The 25,674-nt window shown below is 30.2% G+C and overlaps 3 protein-coding genes across 3 annotated transcripts in view; 2 read left to right on the forward strand and 1 right to left on the reverse strand.

The window, feature by feature from the left end:
- Positions 1–8,529, forward strand: part of LOC119602161 (acetylcholine receptor subunit alpha-like) — a 34,340-nt gene extending 25,811 nt beyond the window's left edge. The window contains 2 exon segments of the mRNA XM_037953526.1: positions 36–1,047; positions 7,720–8,529. Of these exon segments, the coding sequence (XP_037809454.1) occupies positions 36–1,047; positions 7,720–7,920 (1,213 nt within the window). The 3' untranslated portion in view covers positions 7,921–8,529.
- Positions 8,530–16,574: 8,045 nt separating this feature from the next.
- LOC119602172 lies at positions 16,575–23,846 on the reverse strand. Its single transcript, XM_037953544.1, has 5 exons — positions 23,431–23,846; positions 20,547–20,893; positions 17,466–17,609; positions 17,048–17,406; positions 16,575–16,981 (listed from the first exon to the last, which is right to left on the reverse strand). The coding sequence occupies exons 1-5, from the start codon at positions 23,635–23,637 to the stop codon at positions 16,884–16,886; spliced, it is 1,155 nt and encodes a 384-aa protein (XP_037809472.1). The 5' UTR covers positions 23,638–23,846; the 3' UTR covers positions 16,575–16,883.
- Positions 23,366–24,907, forward strand: LOC119602173 (pyridoxine/pyridoxamine 5'-phosphate oxidase). Its single transcript, XM_037953545.1, has 5 exons — positions 23,366–23,502; positions 23,888–23,963; positions 24,045–24,166; positions 24,236–24,619; positions 24,697–24,907. The coding sequence occupies exons 2-5, from the start codon at positions 23,961–23,963 to the stop codon at positions 24,827–24,829; spliced, it is 642 nt and encodes a 213-aa protein (XP_037809473.1). The 5' UTR covers positions 23,366–23,502; positions 23,888–23,960; the 3' UTR covers positions 24,830–24,907.
- The last annotated feature ends 767 nt before the right edge of the window (positions 24,908–25,674 follow it).

Below are 25,674 nucleotides of genomic sequence, written 5' to 3' on the forward strand. Positions count from 1 at the left end.
TAATAAAATATATACATTTCACTAATTGCTCCAAGTATTCGTAGACTACACCACAGTCCACACAAAACTTCACGCAGCACCTCGCCACACCTACAACATCGCGTACAGAGTCTCAATATGCTGGACGAGGTTAGTGGGGCGTACGGCGGTAGTTGTGTCGTTGGTGGTGCGTCCACAATAACGGGTAACTGTTCGATTATGTACCCCTCAACTATGAATCAAGAGACTTCAACAACCAGTTCACTGGTCGACACTTTACATCACAGTCAATACCAGCAAACGGGTGGCTCTTTACTAGATCATCCTTTAACGCCAACGAAATTTCGTCAGAAAGCCTCAACTGCAGTGCAAACGAATGGCATTGGTATGGAATCCTCTACTTCACAATACAGTGGCTATGGTACGATACATCATCAACATCACCAAGTGCCATTGCATCAGCAACAGTCGCAGCAATCACAACAACATATACATCATATGAGTCATGGGGCAAACGCTGCCAAATCATCTTCCACCACCACGCTACATCAACAGCACTCGCACCCCTATCATTTGTATCGCCAACAATCCACATGTTCGGCGAATTTTTCGCCTGTGCCTGCACCTCTGCATCCGCATCAACAGCATCAGTCGACCACGACTTGTGACCTAATAGGCAATACCAATTCGAATGTGATAAAATCAACTACCACCGTTAACTCGGTGGCCACTGCCTCTACACTGGCGGGGTCCTGCTGCAGTGTAAACGGTGCAGTACAGATCCATCAGGGTTTGGGTGCTGGAGCGGCTTGTGATTCGGCCGCCAATCGTACTCAGCAGACAGGTGTGCAAACTACTAATACAACAACTTCAACTGCCAGAAGTGTGGGTGTTGGTGGCGGCGAAGTTTTACCCGAGTGTCAGCGTGAAGGTGGCCCTCACTGTTGTTCGTCAAGTAAAAATCGAGTGAGACATCGTTGGCACAAGTGTCCCGAGCTGCATAAGGCCATGGATGGTGTGACCTATATAGCGGATCAGACGCGCAAGGAAGAGGAGAGTACTAAGTGAGTAAACCGAGAAAACAGATAAAAATTAGGCGGCTTTTTTATCTAAATTTCTGGTCGTTCTAGTTCAGGTTCTAGTTCAGTTCTAGTTCAGTTCTAGTTCATTTCTAGTTCAGTTCTAGTTCAGTTCTAGTTCAGTTCTAGTTCAGTTCTAGTTCAGTTCTAGTTCAGTTCTAGTTCAGTTCTAGTTCAGTTCTAGTTCAGTTCTAGTTCAGTTCTAGTTCAGTTCTAGTTCAGTTCTAGTTCAGTTCTAGTTCAGTTCTAGTTCAGTCTAGTTCAGTTCTAGTTCAGTTCAGTTCAGTTCTAGTTCAGTTCTAGTTCAGTTCTAGTTCAGTTCTAGTTCAGTTCTAGTTCAGTTCTAGTTCAGTTCTAGTTCAGTTCTAGTTCAGTTCTAGTTCAGTTCTAGTTCAGTTCTAGTTCAGTTCTAGTTCAGTTCTAGTTCAGTTCTAGTTCAGTTCTAGTTCAGTTCTAGTTCAGTTCTAGTTCAGTTCTAGTTCAGTTCTAGTTCAGTTCTAGTTCAGTTCTAGTTCAGTTCTAGTTCAGTTCTAGTTCAGTTCTAGTTCAGTTCTAGTTCAGTTCAGTTCTAGTTCAGTTTACATCTCTCATCTATGGATATTTAATCTAAATAATTAATCCGATTTTGCACCATTTTCAATTCTGTTTTCAACTTATTTATTGAAGTGTTATTTACATAATTGCACGTTTGCTCTTAATTCTAATCTCTATTAAATAATGCCATGGTTTTGCCTTTTTACCTTTTGGGAATATTTGAACTAATGTGTAGTATGATTCTGGCAATTTTATTTCGTTATTAAGTGGTTTTTATTTCACCCCCTCTTATATCATTTGTTTGGCATATTTAAACATGTGTAATAAGGTAAATGAACAGTAGTGCACGAAACAAATTAAAAGTTTCAAAATTTCAACTTTTTCGAAGCAGTTTTGTGTAGGAAACTACTTTAGTGACAGGTCCTTCGTTATCGTTTTAGTAATAACAGAGCAATAAATTACAAAGTTTACAAATCATTCGACTTTTTTCAATTCTTACTGTTTGTTCACTTAAACATATGAACATGTGTGTATAAATTTTCGTCTGCATTGTATAATTTCTGAAAAAAAGGTGACAGAAATCGTCAACATCATTATCATCATCGTCAACTATCGTAATGATAACAACAACATCATCACTGCAAAAAAATATAATAATAATTTTATACTCTCTTTCACATGCTCTTCAAAAGCAAACAAAATCCCTTATGTTAAATGTCAGTTACGACAAGTTGATAATGCCGTGTTATAGATTTTCAATTGTTGTTGTGGTTCTATTCTTTCGTACACACATAAATGTGTAGTTGGTCGACAGTTTTTGAAGGAGACAATATTGTTTAAAAATACATTACTATTTAATTGACAGGAAATAAAGTACTTTTTGTAATGCAGAAAGGAAGTTAGGCATCACTTAAATGTTGGGAAGGTGATATCTAAATAAAATCCTTTGTTCCTGACAACCACCACCAACTGCAGGGTTTTGTTGCAGCTATTATTTTTGGCGATTGGGATTATTGTGGTGATGTTGGTGGCAGTTTTGTTGGCAATTTAATAAAAATGTTCATACTGGTGTTGGTGGCGTTAGTGTTGTTGCTGTTTTTACGATTTCATATCGCTTATTTACTACAAGACTGGCATAATCCAAAATTCAGGATTTTTGAACTGAGAACTAGAAATTATGCGTCAAATTAGAGTCTTTCATATAGTTATATATAGGCCTTATTTTTCAAATCCGCTGATCTGTTTGAAAGTTATTTCAAAAATAAAAAATGTCATAAAACATTCAATGCTCTTTTACACAAAAATAAGTTCTTGATTTATGCCGATCTTGTAGTAAACGAGCGATATGTTTAGAATTAGTAAAAAGTAACTTAAAAATAAATTGACATGTATACAATTTGGGTGCTCTTAGGCACCCTCTAACTAACCAGCAACCAACCAAACAACCAAAAACTATTCCAAATAGAAAACCTTCCAAAAATTACACGTAAATATTTAAATTATTTGTATGATACTCGTCGCCGTTCTCGTACTTGAATACATAACGAAGTGCAAGGGTATGTTGAGTAGTATCTATATCTACATATCCATATCTGTTTTATGATGAGATGGTGTGGTTGCTGCTGTTGTTGTTTGGGTATCAATTGAGTGGGTTGTTGCCACATTTTTGGAAATTTTAAAATTCTCTGTGTTTGTGATGTTGTTTCCTTTCGTGCGGTTAAACCGAATTTTATTTATACTTTCATAAACACACTTTACAGTGCAAACAAAATTCAGTGGTTGAAATTTATTTACTGCAAATGATGTTTTTTTCTTTTTCAATATGCCACCAACAGCCAGCATCCGTTCTATCAGGGAATACCGCGAATGTGTGGATACTGAGGAAACTAAATACAATAAGTAGATTGATTCAAATAAACACATTTAAACTTGACATTTGTTGAAAAGTGTTGCTATTAGATATCAAATTTACTAGTTACTTAATGTATGACTTAGATCAAGAAGAATTAATTAAATGTGATTGATTGATTTCATCGCACTTCTGTAAATATTTTTTTTTTGTTGACATGAATCTCAACAAAATTAATTGCGCGTCCTTAGATCTTGGAATATCTTTCCTATTTTTGTTCTAGTTCTGCTCTAGTTCTGTTCTAGTTCTGTTCTAGTTCTAGTTCTGTTCTAGTTCTGTTCTAGTTCTGTTCTAGTTCTGTTCTAGTTCTGTTCTAGTTCTGTTCTAGTTCTGTTCTAGTTCTGTTCTAGTTCTGTTCTAGTTCTGTTCTAGTTCTGTTCTAGTTCTGTTCTAGTTCTGTTCTAGTTCTGTTCTAGTTCTGTTCTAGTTCTGTTCTAGTTCTGTTCTAGTTCTGTTCTAGTTCTGTTCTAGTTCTGTTCTAGTTCTGTTCTAGTTCTGTTCTAGTTCTGTTCTAGTTCTGTTCTAGTTCTGTTCTAGTTCTGTTCTAGTTCTAGTTCTGTTCTAGTTCTGTTCTAGTTCTGTTCTAGTTCTGTTCTAGTTCTGTTCTAGTTCTGTTCTAGTTCTGTTCTAGTTCTGTTCTAGTTCTGTTCTAGTTCTGTTCTAGTTCTGTTCTAGTTCTGTTCTAGTTCTGTTCTAGTTCTGTTCTAGTTCTGTTCTAGTTCTGTTCTAGTTCTGTTCTAGTTCTGTTCTAGTTCTGTTCTAGTTCTAGTTCTGTTCTAGTTCTGTTCTAGTTCTGTTCTAGTTCTGTTCTAGTTCTGTTCTAGTTCTGTTCTAGTTCTGTTCTAGTTCTGTTCTAGTTCTGTTCTAGTTCTGTTCTAGTTCTGTTCTAGTTCTGTTCTAGTTCTGTTCTAGTTCTGTTCTAGTTCTGTTCTAGTTCTGTTCTAGTTCTGTTCTAGGTTCTGTTCTAGTTCTGTTCTAGTTCTGTTCTAGTTCTAGTTCTGTTCTAGTTCTGTTCTAGTTCTGTTCTAGTTCTGTTCTAGTTCTGTTCTAGTCCTGTTCTAGTTCTGTTCTAGTTCTGTTCTAGTTCTGTTCTAGTTCTGTTCTAGTTCTGTTCTAGTTCTGTTCTAGTTCTGTTCTAGTTCTGTTCTAGTTCTGTTCTAGTTCTGTTCTAGTTCTGTTCTAGTTCTGTTCTAGTTCTGTTCTAGTTCTGTTCTAGTTCTGTTCTAGTTCTGTTCTAGTTCTGTTCTAGTTCTGTTCTAGTTCTGTTCTGGTTCTGTTCTAGTTCTGTTCTAGTTCTGTTCTATTCTGTTCTAGTTCTGTTCTAGTTCTGTTCTAGTTCTGTTCTAGTTCTGTTCTAGGTTCTGTTCTAGTTCTGTTCTAGTTCTGTTCTAGTTCTGTTCTAGTTCTGTTCTAGTTCTGTTCTAGTTCTGTTCTAGTTCTGTTCTAGTTCTGTTCTAGTTCTGTTCTAGTTCTGTTCTAGTTCTGTTCTAGTTCTGTTCTAGTTCTGTTCTAGTTCTGTTCTAGTTCTGTTCTAGTTCTGTTCTAGTTCTGTTCTGGTTCTGTTCTGGTTCTGTTCTAGTTCTGTTCTAGTTCTGTTCTAATTCTGTTCTAGTTCTGTTCTAGTTCTGTTCTAGTTCTGTTCTAGTTCTGTTCTGGTTCTGTTCTGGTTCTGTTCTAGTTCTGATCTAGTTCTGTTCTAATTCTGTTCTAGTTCTGTTCTAGTTCTGTTCTAGTTCTGTTCTAGTTCTGTTCTAGTTTTGTTCTAGTTCTGTTCTAGTTCTGTTCTAGTTCTGTTCTAGTTCTGTTCTAGTTCTGTTCTAGTTCTGTTCTAGTTTTGTTCTAGTTTTGTTCTAGTTCTGTTCTAGTTCTGTTCTAGTTCTGTTCTAGTTTCTAGTTCTGTTCGAGTTCTGTTCTAGTTCTGTTCTAGTTCTGTTCTAGTTCTGTTCTAGTTCTGTTCTAGTTCTGTTCTAGTTCAGTTCTAGTTCAGTTCTAGTACTGTACTAGTTTTGTTCTAATTCTGTTCTAGTTCTGTTCTAGTACTGTTCTAGTTCTGTTCTAGTTCTATTCTAGTTCTGTTCTAGTTCTAGTTATGTTCTAGTTCTGTTCTAGCTGTGTTCTAGTTCTATTCTATGTGATTTATTTCTAGATCAGTTCTAGTTCTGTTCTGCTCCTGCTCTTGATTTTTCTTCAATTCTATTGAGGTTCTAGTTTAGTGCTGGTGCTTTTATAATGTTGATTATTACCTTCTCTTAACTTTTAACCTTTGACCCTTATAATCATTGTGAATACATATCAATTTCATTGATCTTAAAATAATCCCAAATATAAATTACAATTTTTAAAACAAACAAAATTGCATGGCATTAATTTCAAGAGTTAAAATTTATTTTTAATTGAAAAAAAAGGAACACAAAAACAACACTACAATTTAATGCAATTGATAATTTAATAGAAAGAGCAACAACAACACACAATCATATATGAGTATAAAGTTTGAAAGGGAGTGTGAAAAAAGTAACAACAACAATATAAAAAAAGAATATGGCATCCATAGTAATGGTTCCAGTAAAATGTATTTTATCCTTTAACATGCATATAAAAAGCGAAATCGGAAAAAATCTGCCAAATTGACTATTTTTTCCCCTTTTGCTCTGTTTGCATATTCAGACAACATACATACATACGTACATATGTATGTATGTATGTGCATACATGTACCAAATACGTTTGGGTATACAGTGAGAGTCAAACATTTTATTAAAAGTTAAAGTAGAAAGGTTTAAATATAAAAAGTGGGCGGATGAAAAAGATATTAAGTTTGTGGTAGGGAAGCCCATCAACACTGTTGCCAACTTTTTTCCCAAAAATATCGCTAAAGTCGACTGAAAAATAGCTAGAAAATAGCTAAATTCAAGACATTTTGAAAAATTTAGCGATAAATCGTCAAAATAATATTTATTATATGATTCTGAAAAGAAATAGCTAAAAAAACTAGCTAAATTTTTTTAGATTTTTTATATTATTCTAAAAAGTCAGCGATTTATCGCTAAAATCTATATACATACGTAGGAATGGGATAGTAATATCTTATAACATCTTATAACAAACACATAAGAGAATCTTTTTTATGTTAAATATTTTCACTTTGGGTTAGGAAAAATGTCAAGTTGAGGTTAATTTCGATATGCGACCCTATACAGATTGCTTTTGAAATGTTGTAAAGATAAATTGAATTTCGAAATGCTGGCCTTTATGGATCGATCCTTTATTTTCGGCATAAGAGTATTATTTATTTTTCCATTACAATACAATTACAAATTATATTCTAACCTAATTTACCGAGCAGGGTGACGATAACCATACGACCGTTGTAGTGTAGCAGACCAGGATCTCTGCTGGGAATCGAACCCACAACCCCCAGACTGACAGGCTAGCACACTAGCAACTAGCCTACCGGGGCACCCAAGATTATTATTATACACTCCTTTCGTGAGAAGTTTATCTGCAATATCGATATGCGGCCCTATACGCCTTAGAAATGTTGTAAATTTTTAGGACTTTATGGATCGATCCTTTCGTCACTTATTTCCAATGTTCACTAATTTTTAGAATTATGGTAAATTTTATTATCATATCACACATTTACTAAAAGACTAGAATAATTAAATATTCGTTTTTTAATTGAGTACAACAAAATATACCCCTTTTAAAGTTTTTCGTATAAATTTACCTGTACGCACAAATATTTGCTCCTAATTATGATCTTCAGAACATTCAAAATAAGTATAATACACACAGCTAAAACTCAAATAATTTACATTGAATGCATATTTTTATATACATACATATATGTAAATATCGTCATTCGTAGCAACTTTTAAGCGATATTATCAAAATATAAATGAATAAAAAATGCCTTAAAATCTATAGAAAAATCGCTAGATTTCCCGCTAATAGCTAAATCATATTTTTCCCCGCAAAATGGGATTAAAAATCGCTAGATTTGACGAGAAAATAGCTAAATTGGCAACAGTGCCCATCAATTAGAATAAAATTATTGTTACATATAAACTTGTTTAATTTAATCGTCACTGTACCATTTTTTATAAAAAGAAATGTAACACATACATTCTACTTGTTCATATATAGAATTTTTTACATTTTTCCCTTTTTTCTTTTATTTTTTTTTATTTTTTCTGTATATAAAAAATAATTTAGGTTAAAGAAGATTGGAAATATGTGGCCATGGTATTGGATCGTCTTTTCTTATGGATTTTCACAATTGCTGTAGTTTTTGGAACAGCCGGTATCATCTTACAGGCACCAACATTGTACGATACACGCGTACCAATCGATATTAAATTATCAGAAATTGCATCAACAACAGCAAAACCGAACATTGCCAAACCTGTGTTGTAAATATTAAATAAATTAATAATAATGATAAAATATAAAACAATATAAAATAAATAAATAAATTTAATAAAAACAAATAAAATTTATTAATACAAAAACAAAACAAAGTGAAACCTTTCGTTACTACTCATAACAAGGGATAAAAATTAAACAAAAAAATATTAAACTCAACAAAATGAATAAATCTATAAAAATAATAAAAACATAAAATTGTTTAAATAAACTAAGTTAAAATAGTGTTTAAAACAAATAACAAAAAGAAGTATAAAAACCAAGTTTAACCAATTGGAAAAAAGTAATATAAGAAAATTAAACAGAAAAAGTAAATTCTATAACAAAAAGTACTTTTGAGAGTACTTTTTACTTTAAGTACTTATGATAAACAAATGTTAAAATAAGCAACTAAATTCTATACATTAAAAGTAAGGAAATGTTTTATTAGATGGAGCACAAACAAAAATTAAGTTAAGAATAAAATTAATAAAATATGTTGCACAGTGGTTTAAAAGAGGGAAAAATGGGGATAGTTGTATTAAGCACAAAAAGAATTAACAAAAACAAAGTTCTAGTTCAGTTGTAATTCAGTTCTACTTATGTTCTAGCTTAGTTCAAGTTCAGTTCTAGTTCAGTTCTAATTCAGTTCTAGTTCAGTTCTAGTTCAGTTCTAGTTCAGTTCTAGTTCAGTTTTAGTTCAGTTTTAGTTCAGTTCTAGTTCAGTTCTAGTTCAATTCTAGTTCAGTTCTAGTTCAGTTCTAGTTCAGTTTTAGTTCAGTTCTAGTTCAGTTCTAGTTCAGTTCTAGTTCAGTTCTAGTTCAGTTCTAGTTCAGTTCTAGTTCAGTTCTAGTTCAGTTCTAGTTCAGTTCTAGTTCAGTTCTAGTTCAGTTCTAGTTCAGTTCTAGTTCAGTTCTAGTTCAGTTCTAGTTCAGTTCTAGTTCAGTTCTAGTTCAGTTCTAGTTCAGTTCTAGTTCAGTTCTAGTTCAGTTCTAGTTCAGTTCTAGTTCAGTTCTAGTTCAGTTCTAGTTCAGTTCTAGTTCAGTTCTAGTTCAGTTCTAGTTCAGTTCTAGTTCAGTTCTAGTTCAGTTCTAGTTCAGTTCTAGTTCAGTTCTAGTTCAGTTCTAGTTCAGTTCTAGTTCAGTTCTAGTTCAGTTCTAGTTCAGTTCTAGTTCAGTTCTAGTTCAGTTCTAGTTCAGTTCTAGTTCAGTTCTAGTTCAGTTCTAGTTCAGTTCTAGTTCAGTTCTAGTTCAGTTCTAGTTCAGTTCTAGTTCAGTTCTAGTTCAGTTCTAGTTCAGTTCTAGTTCAGTTCTAGTTCAGTTCTAGTTCAGTTCTAGTTCAGTTCTAGTTCAGTTCTAGTTCAGTTCTAGTTCAGTTCTAGTTCAGTTCTAGTTCAGTTCTAGTTCAGTTCTAGTTCAGTTCTAGTTCAGTTCTAGTTCAGTTCTAGTTCAGTTCTAGTTCAGTTCTAGTTCAGTTCTAGTTCAGTTCTAGTTCAGTTCTAGTTCAGTTCTAGTTCAGTTCTAGTTCAGTTCTAGTTCAGTCAGTTCTAGTTCAGTTCTAGTTCAGTTCTAGTTCAGTTCTAGTTCAGTTCTAGTTCAGTTCTAGTTCAAGTTCTAGTTCAGTTCTAGTTCAGTTCTAGTTCAGTTCTAGTTCAGTTGTAGTTCAGTTCTAGTTCAGTTCAAGTTCAGTTCATTCCAACTAAGATCCAGTTAACAATTGTCATTTTTTAAACTAGACATGAAATGAGATTTTTCCTTTATGAAAACCACTGAGCCTCCTTGTATCTAATTTAATACAAAATTAACATTAAAATAAATTTATATTTTTTATTATTATTAATACAATTTAAAAACAAAAACCCAAAAAAAGGTAAGAATGATTTTTTTATATAAAAATAATGTGTAAAATGTATGAATGAATGTATATTTAGAGAATGTTTAGCAAAAAAATATATACAACAAGAAACTTTCATAAAAAACACAATTTGGTAAATAACATAAAAAACATTGAGTTTTTGAAAAAGACAAGAAAAAATATTTATATTATAATTTAAATGTATGAATATAATTATAAAAATAAAATATTTTAGGTTAAAATTGTATTTTTAAGTAAGAAATAAAAATTTATAACATTTCAAGAAAAAAAAAGTTAAAAACTAAAATAAAATATTGTGTAGAAATGTTTTAAGAATAAGAGAACAAAAAAATTATATAAATATTGGGAATATTTAAATAAAAAGTAAAAAATTTGTTACATTTATACCATACGAACATATTAATTAATCTCATGCACTTTCATGTTAGCATTCATACATTTAAACAAAATATCAATTAAGCATAAATTTACAAATTAAACTTCAATTTTATTATAATTACATATTTTCTTTTTTTTTATAAACAAATATAATTTTTTTATAAACTAAGTTTTTAAAACTGATTATAATGGAGGTGTGCAGAATATTTTTTGATGTTTATAATAAATTTAGGTTTTATTGTCCTAGTTCATCTCTAATTTAGTTCCAGTTTAGTTCAAGTTCAGTTTTAGTTCAAGTTCAGTTTTAGTTCAGTTCAAGACAGTTCTAGTTCAGTTCTAGTTCAGTTCTAGTTCAGTTCTAGTTCAGTTCTAGTTCAGTTCTAGTTCAGTTCTAGTTCAGTTCTAGTTCAGTTCTAGTTCAGTTCTAGTTCAGTTCTAGTTCAGTTCTAGTTCAGTTCTAGTTCAGTTCTAGTTCAGTTCTAGTTCAGTTCTAGTTCAGTTCTAGTTCAGTTCTAGTTCAGTTCTAGTTCAGTTCTAGTTCAGTTCTAGTTCAGTTCTAGTTCAGTTCTAGTTCAGTTCTAGTTCAGTTCTAGTTCAGTTCTAGTTCAGTTCTAGTTTAGTTCAGTTCTAGTTCAGTTCTAGTTCAGTTCTAGTTCAGTTCTAGTTCTAGTTCAGTTCTAGTTCAGTTCTAGTTCAGTTCTAGTTCAGTTCTAGTTCAGTTCTAGTTCAGTTCTAGTTCAGTTCTAGTTCAGTTCTAGTTCAGTTCTAGTTCAGTTCTAGTTCAGTTCTAGTTCTAGTCTAGTTCAGTTCTAGTTCAGTTCTAGTTCAGTTCTAGTTCAGTTCTAGTTCAGTTCTAGTTCAGTCTAGTTCAGTTCTAGTTCAGTAGTTCAGTTCTAGTTCAGTTCTAGTTCAGTTCTGGTTCAGTTCTGGTTCAGTTCTAGTTCAGTTCTAGTTCAGTTCTAATTCAGTTCTAGTTCAGTTCTAGTTCAGTTCTAATTGAGTTCTAGTTCAGTTCTAGTTCAGTTCCAGTTCAGTTTTAGTTCAGTTCTAGTTCAGTTCTAGTTCAGTTCTAGTTCAGTTCTGGTTCAGTTCTAGTTCAGTTCTAGTTCAGTTCTAGTTCAGTTCTGGTTCAGTTCTAGTTCTAGTTCAGTTCTAGTTCAGTTCTAGTTCAGTTCTAGTTCAGTTCTAGTTCAGTTCTAGTTCAGTTCTAGTTCAGTTCTAGTTCAGTTCTAGTTCAGTTCTAGTTCAGTTCTAGTTCAGTTCTAGTTCAGTTCTAGTTCAGTTCAGTTCGGTTTCAGTTCAATTCTAGTTCAGTTCTATTTCGGTTCAAGTTCTAGTTTAGTTCTAGTTCAGTTCTAATTCAGTTATAGTTCTGTTCTAGTTGTTGTCTACTTCAGTTTTAGAATGCACCTCCAATTTTAAATCTTACAAATGTTATTTTTGAAACAAGTCATTGTATAAAACTTTTTATTTTTATTAAAAAAAAATTGTTACAAAATTAAGTAGAATTCAACAAATTCAAAATACTGCCCTATTTCTTATTATTTACGTTTAATTATATCTAATACTTCACCTAATTCCTCCACCCACATACAGACTCCTCCCTTCCCACTTTTTTAACAAAATCTTTCAAATAAATTAAAACTAGTATTAATGAAAACTAAAAAAACAACAACTTTTGTACATATTTCAATTCGAAACTCAAACACAAAGATGTTGAGGACAAAAAAAACTATAAATAAAAAATTGAAACTCATACTAAAGCAATTGGTTCTAAAGCTGTAGATTTAAGGAAAAATGGAAAACTAAAAAAACCAAAAAACTCATACATACATACGGATCAAACAATTAGTTTTTAAAATAACAAGGAATAAATTTAATAAATATAAATAAACAAATATAAAATCTAAATACTAACACTAACTGAAAATAAAAAACCAACAAAAAATATAGTATATTGTACTAATTGAAAATGTTATTTACATTTAAGATAAAAACTTTAAAGTAACGTTTTTTTTTTTTTTTTTTTTGTTAATAAATGAAAAATTTAACACAAAAAGAAAGAATTTAACAAAAGTTTAAATAAAACATAAATTTAAATGAATAAATAAATTTAAAAAAAAGAATACACACAACAAAAGAAGAACATTACTGTGTCCACTGCCTTCCCCCCAGAAATAAAAAATTTAAAAAATAAAACAAATTATTTAAATATTTACATTTCAACAAAACAAAAACATTTATACTTTGAATTTAAACTAAAATCATGGAAAAAACAGCATTAAATTGTAAAATACATAGTTAATGAATGATGTATAAAAAACATTTTAAATAAAAAAGTTTTGGTAAAACAAATATTGCCTAAAATCCTGATTGGCGTGTGTAAAAAAACGTATTCTACACCAAGAGATTAGGGAGGTTAACAATTGTATTTAAGTAAAAGTTTTATTTATAATCAGGAATGATTTTTTAATTCAGAGCAGTTTTGCATCGCTATTTCTTTTATAGCAAGCACATTAGCTCTTTCAATACCGATAACGACCTGAAGATTCACGTTCTTTTTCATCTACTGTCATCTACTTCGAAAGATTTAAAATAGTCTTCATAATTTATTTTGAAATTTTTATTAAATATTAATTCCATGAAAAATATATTGATAAGAATAAGAATATTTAATTAATGAGAGGCGTTGTGCAGATTAACTCAAGATTGATGAAGAAAATTCCAGGATCCTTGTGTAATTGCAAGTCCCTTGATCTTTAGCAACTAACTGAAGATAATCCCACCGCACTATAGGTAGATATTTCGAGTTTTTAAAGTTGCTTAAACCCTTGTCTAGTCACACATTCTTGATCTTCAGCAACCAACATAGTTATATAGATAGTTCTACCTTACTATAGATAGATATATCGATTAATTTTTTAGCCACTTTAGACTACAGACTAAATTTTAGACTAAACTATATATGCTATATATACATAGACTAGGCTATATACGAGACTATAGACTAGCCTATAAACAAGACTATAGACTAGACTATGAAAAAGACTGTAGACTAACCTATTGACTATATTACAGACTAGACTATAAACTACTCTGTAGACTAGACTATCAAGTAAACTATTGAATATATTATAGACTAAGAACTAGACTGTATATTAGACTATAGACTTGACTATAGACTAGACTATAGACTACACAGTCGACTAGACTAGTCTAGTCACTAGACTAATAGACTAGACTAGACTAACTAGACTAGACTATAGACTAGACTATAGACTAGACTATAGACTAGACTATAGACTAGACTATAGACTAGACTATAGACTAGACTATAGACTAGACTATAGACTAGACTATAGACTAGACTATAGACTAGACTATAGACTAGACTATAGACTAGACTATAGACTAGACTATAGACTCGACTATAGACTAGACTATAGACTAGACTACAGACTAGACTATAGACTAGACTATAGACTAGACTATAGACTAGACTACAGACTAGACTATAGACTAGACTATAGACTAGACTATAGACTAGACTATAGACTAGACTATAGACTAGACTATAGACTAGACTATAGACTATACTATATATTAATCTACATACTAACCTATAGACTAAACGACAGACTGGACTATAGACTAAACTTTAGACTAGACTATAGACTATACTATTGACTACTTTACAGACTAAATTATAGACTGTAGACTAGACTATAGACAAACTATAATTGAATAACTATAGACTAAACTATAGACTGTAGACTAGACTATATAATAGGCTAGAGACTAGACTATATACTAGACTATAAACTCTAGACTATAGACTAGACTATGGAATACACTAGACTATAGACTGGTCTATACTAGACTAGACTATGGACTAAACTATATACTAGACAATAAAATAAACTATGGACTAGGGTTCTATAAATCGACTTTCGAATAATCGAACAATCGACTTTTTTTCGAAAAAAGTCGATGTCGACTATTTTGTTCCTAAAAAGTCGATAACTCGACTATCGTCTGTGAAAAGTCGAAGTCGACTATTTTGTTCCAAAAAAGTCGATAACTCGACTATCGTCTGTGAAAAAAGTCATCTTTGTGAATAAAAGTCGAAAAGTCTGAAAGTCGAAAAAGGTCGATAATTCGAAAAAAGTCGAAGAAAGTCGAAAAAAGTCGAAAAGTCGTAAAAAGACGAAAAAAGTCGAAAAGTCGGAAAAGTCGTAAAAAGTCGAAAACTCGAAAATTGTAGAAACAAGTCAAAAGTAGTCGAAAATTTAAAAAAAGTGGAAAAAAAGTCAAAAACTCTAAAATAGTCGGAAAAACTGGAAAAAAGTCAAAAAATAGTCGGAAAATAGAAAAGTCGAAAAGTCGACTTTTCGTTTCAACTATAGAACCCTACTATGGACTAGACTATTGACTATACTATAGGCTAAACTAAAGTCTGGACTAAAGACTGACAATAGACTAATTTATAGCCTAGACTATAGACTAAACTACAGACTAGACTATAGAATAGACTATACACTAGACTACAGACTAAACTATATACTAGACTATGGTATAGACTATACTATTGACTAAACTATAGACTACACTGTTAACTAAATTATAGATTAGACTATTGACTAGACCTTAGACTAAACCGTAGACTAAACTATAGACTAGACTATAGACTAAACTATAGACTAGTCTTTAGACTATATGTGTGTGTTGGTGTGTTTAAAATCTACTTCAAAATTCCCTTAAACATAAATGTATTATCGTGTAAATTCTGACAACCCCTATACATATTAACACTTAAATCCAAATAAATTGATGTATAATATTTTATGGAAATTTTTATAATCAAAATTTACAACACAATTTTGAAAAAAGCATACTTACAGGGATTAACAACATACTATTTATTGAGTTAAGCTCCCCGAAACATAAAAGGAAATGTTATGAAAATAATTAGCATACTTTGAAGAGCTCTACATTGACACTACGTACACAACAAACCCAAAGACATAAATTTTAAATTTATGAATGTGTTCGGAAAAAGGGCTCTTCTGTCAATCCCTTTAAATATGTTTGTGATTTTGTAGCCCCTGCTATAAACGCTATACTAAATTGGTTAATGTAAAAATCTGTCTGTAATTTAAAGGAAGAAATGAACAATTGTTAACATAATTTTAATACTAATAGGAGAAAATATGAAGAATGAACGAAAGAAAGAAAGATTGAAACATTTGATAGAATTTAAATTAATTAAGAAATTTTTTATGGACTAATTAATTGTGGTCTTTTGTAGTAATGTCTACCCTAAGGATTTAACAAAAAAACCCTTTAAGTAGGCAACATAATCTTATTTAACAATTTAATTTACAAAAACCTCATTAAATTAGCTACAAGTTTTGTATGTTTTAATTTAAAGATAAATAAATTTAAAAGTAAAGAAAGAATGTAAAAAGAATTTTTTTATTTGCTATTAACAATTAAACATAAATTGACAACATTAATAACAAACATTAACAAATTTCAGAAAACAAAGTGAAAAAATTATATATAAAAGTATAAATATTTTATAAAAAATAATAAAATGCCACAATGAAAACAAACAACTACATTAAATTATTTAGTGAATTATTATAATAATAACAACAAACATAATTAATTAAGGAAATAATTTAAATAAAACAACAACAACAACAAATATTTAAGCATGGTTGGGGACTAAATAACAACGATATTAAAACAAAAATATAAAAATTAAATAAATTTAAAAAAATGAAGAAAAAAAACATTAAAACAGTTAACTTACATTCTAGTTAATAGTAAATTTAACAAATACAACAAATAAAAAAAATTAAAACCAAATTAATTTAATTAAAGAGCAAAATAAAAACACAAAACAAAAACAACTGAAATTTATGATGATTACAAAACTGAATGAAAAAATCAACCAAAAAATAATAATAAAAATAAATTAATAACAAGAAAAAAAAAATGAAATAAAAATTCTTTAAATTGTAAATAAACGATTTGAAATAAAAACAAAAATAATATAAAAATAAAATGATAATGTGTGTTTTAATTAAAAGTGGTTAAAGTATTAATTTAGCGTAAAAAATTTAACGAAATTATGTTTTTCATGGTTATTAAATTATTGTTTGCATTTGCAATAAATTTATAAATTTGTCAACATGAATAAGCTTCATCTAAAAGCTTTTTTCTTCATGCTTTATTACCTTAAACTAAGACACAAACCACCAAGCTTTAAGAGCTTTTTATACCCTACAAAACTTTAGTTTTAGTCAAAGGTTTTTGGTTTAGAAAATAAAGTTTCATTATAAATACATCAGTTATTTATATTTACTTACTCTATAAATGAAACAAATCTTCAAAATTTATTTGCAAAAATTCAAATTTATTTGGAAATATAATTAATTTTAATGCTTAACTATAAATTTTCATATAAAACGCAGCAGCTATTCATTTACAAGCAGCTATTAGAGAGAAATATAAATCACTTTTATAATTTTATAAAGATTAAGCTAAAGATTCATAATAGGAAGCTAGATTAATAAACAATTGTCACACACATGCTGGCTAACTAACTAACATAGAATTTTTTAATAATACATATTTAACTACACACAATTTACTAGAAAAATATTGTCTTTAAAACGAAAAACAAATTATTAAATTCTGATTATAATTATCATTTAACACTCAGTGGATAGAGCATCATCGTTATCATCTTCAGCCTCACTGCCACGACCCTCTCGTATACGTTTCAATTTACGTTTTAAAGTCATAATACCTAGAAATAAAATGCAAAATATTATTTTATATTTTGATGTGTTAAGAAAGGTTCCATTATACTTACATTTTATGGCCTGAAAAGCCTTAGCCGAGGAACTTTCCGTACCGGTGGCACTTAAATTACTAGCACTCATCTTTTCCTGAGCCAATTTCACCTCCAAATAAGCTTTCTTCAAGGCCTTAAAATGCCTATGTTCACTAGAGTCTTTAAGTAAAATACACTTGGCTGCCGAACCCTCTCCCGAACAGTCGACTGGAGAATTGTGGTAAATCTGATGGTAGAAATATTGCAATACGGGTGAATTCCAAATACTCAAACCGTACCACAGCCAAATGACAATATTCAGAATAAATTTAAAATTTTTGGCAAATAAAGTGGGAACTAAATATTTAAAGGGCAAGAGACTGATAAAAACATGGGACCTGAAAGAGAGGGACGAAAATGTTATTGTACTAAATTAAGTTAATGCTAAACTACTCACCAAGAGGCTATGCGTAAGCCCAGAAATATTTGATAGACCAATAAATTCCTCTTAGAATTTTGCAAAGCAAGTAAGGAGAGAATTTCAGTGATAATATTGTAGACACCAAGAATTAAGTTTACGCCCACGAAGTAGTTTTCGTATCTGGAAAACAGAAATGAAATGAAGGTTTTAAAAAAACAAAACATTAAGGTTATAGTTTAGTATGGGGAACTAACTAACCAACTAACTAACTAACTAACTAACTAACTAACTAACTAACTAACTAACTAACTAACTAACTAACTAACTAACTAACTAACTAACTAACTAACTAACTAACTAACTAACTAACTAACTACTAACTAACTAACTAACTAACTAACTAACTAACTAACTAACTAACTAACTAACTAACTAACTAACTAACTAACTAACTAACTAACTAACTAACTAACTAACTAACTAACTAACCATTAAACTAACAAACTAACTAAGTAACCAACTAACTAACTAACTAACTAACTAACTAACTAACCAACAAACTAACTAAGTAACCAACTAACTAACTAACTAACTAACTAACTAACTAACTAACTAACCAACAAACTAACTAAGTAACCAACAAACTAACTAAGTAACCAACTAACTAACTAACTAACTAACTAACTAACTAACTAACTAACTAACTAACTAACTAACTAACTAACTAACTAACTAACTAACTAACTAACTAACTAACTAACTAACTAACTAACTAACTAACTAACTAACTAACTAACTAACTAACTAACTAACTAACTAACTAACTAACTAACTAACTAACTAACTAACTAACTAACTAACTAACTAACTAACTAACTAACTAACTAACTAACTAACTAACTAACTAACTAACTAACTAACTAACTAACTAACTAACTAACTAACTAACTAACTAACTAACTAACTGACTAACTAACTAACTAACTAACTAACTAACTAACCAACAAACTAACTAAGTAACCAACTAACCAACTAACTAACTAACTAACTAACTATCTATCTATCTATCTATCTATCTATCTATCTATCTATCTATCTATCTATCTATCTATCTATCTATCTATCTATCTATCTATCTATCTATCTATCTATCTATCTATCTATCTATCTATCTATCTATCTATCTATCTATCTATCTATCTATCTATCTATCTATCTATCTATCTATCTATCTATCTATCTATCTATCTATCTATCTATCTATCTATCTATCTATCTATCTATCTATCTATCTATCTATCTATCTATCTATCTATCTATCTATCTATCCATCTATCTATCTATCTATCTATCTATCTATCTATCTATCTATCTATCTATCTATCTATCTATCTATCTATCTATCTATCTATCTATCTATCTAACTAACTAACTAACTGACTTACTAATAAACTTGTTAAAGTAATATTCCACTTTCCCAGCCCTGGCAACAAACTTCATTACCCGTTTATTAACTTCTTTCCTTTTCAGTTTTATTAGAATTTTTGTTGAGAAAGGTCGTGTTATGCTACCGGAAGTAGATCATAAAAAATTGTTATAAACACTGCTAAAGTTTAGAAAACTTAAGAAATTTGTGAAAAAAGTATTTATAATTATAAATTAATTGTGATATTCAACTAATTTATTAAAATAAGGTGTTAATTTCGAGTTTAAAGCGTTGACTGCGCAGTCGCTATTGAATTTTTCCTAAACCGTCCAAAACTATGTGCGTGTTGTTGTTTTTGCAACACTACTATACAAGAGAAATAAAAACAATGCAAACTAACAACTAACTTAATTTCCCTTTTATTAACTTCTTCCTTTTTTAGTCTTATTAGAATTTTTATTGAGAAAGGTCGTGTTTTCGTTTGTGGAAGTGGAAGTGGAACGTAAGAAAAATTGATATAAAAACTGCTAAAGTTTATAAAACTTAAGAAATTTGTGAAAAAAAATGATTATAATTATAATATTCTTTTAATTTATAAAAATAAAGTGTTAATTGTGAGTTTAAAGCGTTGACTGCGCAGTCGCTATTGAATTTTTCCTAAACTGCCTAAAAACCGTCTGGGAGTTGTTGTTTTTGCAAAAACAATACAAGAGAAATGTAAACCGTGCAAATAGCAGTAACATGGCGCAACTTATAAGGTGACGTCACAGCTTATTGGTTTTTGTTCACAAAAATTTTACCCGAAGCTGCAAACTTCATAAACCAACAATTTTCTCTCTAAACCAAGCTGTCAAATTCCATATATACACAATTTTATGGTTTCGCGCCAAAATGAAATGACCTTACCTTATAATGTATACATATTAAATTGTACTTTCCTACAACTGACAATTAACTTTGTTTCCTTTTTATTAACTTCTTCCTTCTTCAGTCTTATTAGAAGTTTTGTAGTGTAGAGTCTTGGTTATTAAGAGAGACGGAAGTAAATAATTACAATTTTAGAATACTTAAGAAAATTATACAAAAAAGTGTTAATAATTATAAATTATTTGTAATAATCTTGAAATTTATGAATATAACGTGTTTACACTCTGTAAATGATTAATTGTCGGTTTAATACGTTGGCAGCGCAGTCGCCTTTAAATTTTTGCCAAATCATGCTACTTGTTAATTCGCCTCAATTACCGGTGTGTTTGTTGTTTTTGCAAAAACAAAAAAGCGGAAATGTAAACAAAGCAAACAAGTGTTTTTAGGAAGAAAGTGGGTGTTTGTGTGTAATAATTAAAAAAATATATTAAAAAATTTAGAAAAATAAAATTTTTTAAAAATCTAGAAAAAATAAATATAAAAGATGTAAATTACAGAAATAGTAATTTACCATAATATGGCCTGTCTTTAATCAAAAAAGTGTGTGTGTTTTTAGAAAAAAATAATATTTTAAAAAGTGAAAAAGTGTTTGCTGAGTAGAAATATAAAGATCCAGTTAATCTAAAGAAAGCTGCTGAAATAATGACAGGTATGTGCTTTAAAAATCTTTTAATTTTTAATAAATTAATTATAAATTTCTTTAAAAATCTTCATTTAATATGGTTCCCTTTATGCTAACTTGTAAAACTTAAAAATAAACTTACCTATAAACATCTATAGCCACCAATGACATCAAATATAAACTCTTGGAAGCCGCTTCCAAATAATCCGATTCCTTAAAGTCCAACATGGCGCCGTGTAAATAGAATGTTATAATAAATATCGAATAAAATTGAAATTTTTCACATTGTTGCGATTTATAAAATATGAGATTTTCCGAGGAATAGAATAAAGAGTAGCGTCCTTGATTTTTTAAAAGTTGCGGCAAAATTACCAATTCATTATAAAAGTACAAGAATAGAGTACAGGCCGCATAGAAGGCAATATTCCAAATGGAACGTGCAAATTGTTTGTGTTTGTAGTATTTGATGTTTGAAGTTTTTAGGAAGACCTTTAAAAAGAAGAAAATATATAGAAATTATTGGAAAAATTACTGTTAAAAAGTGCATTTTAATAAATTTAAAAGGTACAAAGCTTATTGTGAATGCTTTATTTTGTGTATTTTTAGGTGTTTGTTTTGATTATTGTCTTCGCGCTGTCTATTTTGTTGTTGTTCATTCTTTTCACTTCAGTGTTGTTATATTAACGCCGTTAAAACGCCGTCAGTTGTTTATTCGTACCAAAAATTAAATATTTGTACCTGTTTTATTAACATTTAACATATTAACATGTTAAAATTTTAATTAAGTAATGGTGTGTCATCTTATTTAACAGATATTAATAGATATATTTTAGGTAATTGTTATTAAATTGTCAAAAATAAGCATTCATTAAGTCCACTTAAAATTTGCAAGCTTTTAAACTATTGTTGCATAAAATTATATAATTTTGCAGAAATTCTATGCACTCTATGGTGCTTTTCGCATACAGAAGGATATGAGTAGACCATTTAAAAACATAGTAAGGACTCAGAATAGGTATGTGGGTCCACGACAAGAATAAAATCACCGCAGCCTACATTGTCTGTAGGCTAGTTCATTGAATAAGTTACCTACGCAATTGACCAGTCCATAGATTTGTCCATAGGATAGTCAATTGATTAATCGATAGGGTAGTCAATAAACCAGTCAATAGACTAGTACGTAGTCCATAGATTTGTCCATAGGATAGTCAATCGATTTATCGATAGAGTAGTCAATACACCAGTCAATAGACTAGTACGTAGCCAAGTGCATATAAAAATACATAGACTAGTCCATAGATTAGTACATACAGTATTCAATAGACCAGTCCAAGGATAACCCAATATATAGATTAGACAATATACTAGACATGTACATACAGTATTTAATGAACTACCGAATAGATATGTGAATATTCTTGTCTTAGACTAGTCGTTAGATTAGCCATTAGACCAGCTACTAGACTAATCCATAGAGAAGTAAATAAACAAGTCAATAGATTAGTGCATAAATAAGTCAAGAAAAGTACCTAGACTAGCTAACACATTAGTCCACATACCAGAAAAATGAACAAGACCACGGACAAGTCAACAAACAAGTAGGTACATAGACTAGTTTACCACATAGATTAGTTAGTAAACTAACTAATAAAAAGTACTCTTTTTAATAAAAATTAGTACTATTTGAAAATGTAAATTTTCTATCCCTGGTCTATGGCCAATATCTTTTAAAAATATAAAACTTTTATTAGTTCATGTCAATAAATTTACATATTCAGTAAAATAAACAAGTATTAAAATTCAAATATGAAAAAATCCCCTAATTAATTAAACAACGGCGTCAAACTTCTTACCCTGACTTTGGACTATACTAAACATTACACAGGATATATAGTATATTTTATTTTTGTTGATAAAAATAACCGAAATTTCTTCTTACACATCTTTACCCTACAAGAACAGTGACAGTCATTTGACCGGTCATTTGACTGACACTAGTGAAGGAAATATCGATCACTGCGTAGAACAAAGTTTCTATCAAGTTCTTAAGGGCAATATGAAAAATTTGATGGAAACTTTTGTGTACATGTGATCTTGCATCTCCCTTTCACTTATGAATTCTACCGATTTTAAAACATATATTTGAGCTGCTCACTCCTTTGCTTTTTACCAATCAAGGATGATGGAAATGTTAGTCACGATTGACTAATCATTCTTTATGGATATATCCATCACAGTTGACCAATCACACTTGATGAATTTATCCGTCAAATCTGACGGCTATGCCAATTTATAATAAAACACAATTTATTAACATTTTAAGATATATATTTTTAATTTTATTAATATACATAGTAAGCATATATATAAATTAACTATCACTTCACCATTTTACATACCTCACAGAATGTAAAATCCTCCTATGTTCCTTTTAATTTGTGGAAATAAATTGTCTGTAAAGAAATGCATATAAATATTGAAATATAAAAATTAAAAGTAAATATGTATTCATATTACCACAGATAGATTAAACTCCAAAGTGTATATTCTCAGCTCCACTTCCTGCACCGTTTTTAAATTACAATAAATCTCTTTATTTTTAATAATTTTAGTCTTAAATTTTTTAATTTTTTGCTTTTTGATCTTTGGCTTTCACTGAAATAATTAATTTATGCGACGAAAACACAGTAACAGTCAAATGTAGTTGTTTCACTCTTTCATATGCAAATGAAACCCTTTATCACACATTGAGTACATCACAGTCATTTTACCGGTCATTTGACCGTCATTATTGATGGAATTATCCATTAACTATTTTTTTTTAGCAATTTTTAAAGAAAAATGTTGTAAGTGTGTTAGTAAAATCATTTTGTATGTGTTAGTTTCGGTCATACATTTCTTGTAGGGTATCTTATATAAAACTGTCTTGCATTTTGCTATACCCTGAATCTATTTCTGTCACACCCAAGTGCAATACTACAAACAAGTGCATCCATCCATCGAGTATATTTTTTTCACTTGCTCACCTGAAATAATTTCTGGAATCCTATAAAGCCAAAACTGAAGAATAGAAATATCCAGAACATAGCATTCACCAGGTAATTGAAATTGATATTCTCCACTAAAGCATCAAATCTTTCGCTGGTGATGATGTATTTAAGTGGCAAAAACAAATTGCTCAGCTCCTCCCAAATGGTGGGCTTAGCGGTACGCATATCCAATATGGAACTCATTTTGTTAAGAGATTTTTCTTAAAATTTTTTTTGGTTATTAATGAGGATTTATTCCAAATTTTCTATTTAGAATTTTTTTTATTAAAATTTAAATCATGTTGCACTTGTAATCCTAGTTGCAGCAAAATTGAAAATTTTCTTGTGATTAAAAATAGTGTTTGGTCTATTTTTAAACATATGTTTGTGTTTTTTCTTAATTTCTTTTGTTGTTTACTTCGTTGCGTTGAATTTTTGACATCAACACAAACAGGCGTTGCCAACTGTTACAAATTAAACAAAGTTGCCAGTATTGATAGAAACCGTTAAATATTAGAAGGATTGCCATGGTGAGACAAATTAATTGTTTAATAATAATGTTTTTTTTTTAATAAAATATTTATAATAATAAAATTCAACTTAATCTAAAGCTAACCAATAGCCATTTAGCTAAAATTACCAATGTTGCCCCTCATCCAGTGCAAATGTTTCAAACTATTATAGACAAAGTAAAACCTCAATTATTAATCATGAATTTGGCCACAAAAGATAAGTAAGCAAGCAAGCACCAATTAAACAAATTTATGAATTTCTGAAATGATGCTATATTATAACTGTTTAGTGCATATGGTGTTCTCAATCGTTCTGTGGTATATCGCGGCCTTTCCCAGGATGAACCTTGCCCACACATCTGCTTTGTTACCGAGAAAAATTCCCATAAATATCAAACTCTCCGTGAAAATCCTAAAGTTGCAGTGACTATGCTCTGTTCAATACCCGATATTGAATTGTGGCAAATACGTTTATTTAATGCCGAAGCTGTTGAAATAAATGATAAAGAAATGTTAAAGAAATTTTGGCAAGAGGAACCTTTATATGCCAAAATTCGTAGTCATATTTGTGGTTGCGGCAAACCTAATGAGGTTGAAGAACTTGATCGAAAATATCAAGAAATTTTGGATCTCTATGAAAAGGAATCTAAAGAACCGGAACTAACTAAAACATAGTGAGTCTTTCAGAGATATTATACTAATAACCAGTAGAATATTCGGATATTTATTCCTATTTAATTGTCTCATCTAGTACTGCTTTTAAAATCATACCAAAAATATGGGACTTTTACAAAAGTGAACCCAATAAAATCGCCGATCGTGTGCAATATAAACAAATCGAGGGAGAAACGGATAAATGGCAAGTTTATCATGTTGATGCCTAGTTGATGGAAGTCCCAAGTACAACTTTTATTTATTACAAAAATATTAATCAAAAGCATAAAAAACATTAAATAAATGTTTTTAAGTAAAAATTGAAGTGTTTACAGATTTTCGCTATTTTCTCAAATGGACAATTATTATAAAAATCGATTTGTGGCGAAAAATTAAAGAGATTGTAGGATTTATGGCCGATTTTATAGATGTTTGTTATTTTTCCAATTGGAAAGTTATTTAGGGATCTACAGCCGATTTCTTATTTCACTATAATAAGAGACTCTAGAATTGTTTTCATATTGTTCGTGGGTAATATAAGTGATATAAAATATAAATCGATTTTATGTTTTATACATAAAAATAGATTTGAACAACAAAATTTAAAACATCGAAATATGGTATTAGACTCCCAAAATTATTCTTAGACGATCTAACTATGTTCGTATGTGCATATGTCGTTCTGCTGAAAACACGATGGGGCCTAATGAGGAGCAGCTGCTAGCAGCACTATCAAATAGTTTACTTTGATCAAGTTCATTTGGTATTGAAAGTGATTAAAATCGGTTCACATATGAACGTAGATGCCAGTACCCACATATAAATCTGCCTTCAGAAAAATACTAGTAGAAATTTTATATAATCAAGATTTATAAGGTTGGAGTAGGAATGGAATAGGGTCTATTATGGACCGATCCAAAATTACAGAAAATATTTGTATTGGCAATAAATCGTTATTAGAGAAACTCGATAAAAATTATTTGTTATTAGAAATGTATCTCCGTCACATTTTAGCTCCGTCACTAGGGTTCTATAAATCGACTTTCGACTTTTTGTCGAACAAGGTCGAAAAGTC

Source organism: Lucilia sericata, unplaced genomic scaffold (genome assembly GCF_015586225.1).
Source record: "Lucilia sericata isolate MDLA Ls3-8-SP2 unplaced genomic scaffold, ASM1558622v1 Contig000212F_arrow, whole genome shotgun sequence".
NCBI classification, from domain to species: domain Eukaryota; kingdom Metazoa; phylum Arthropoda; class Insecta; order Diptera; family Calliphoridae; genus Lucilia; species Lucilia sericata.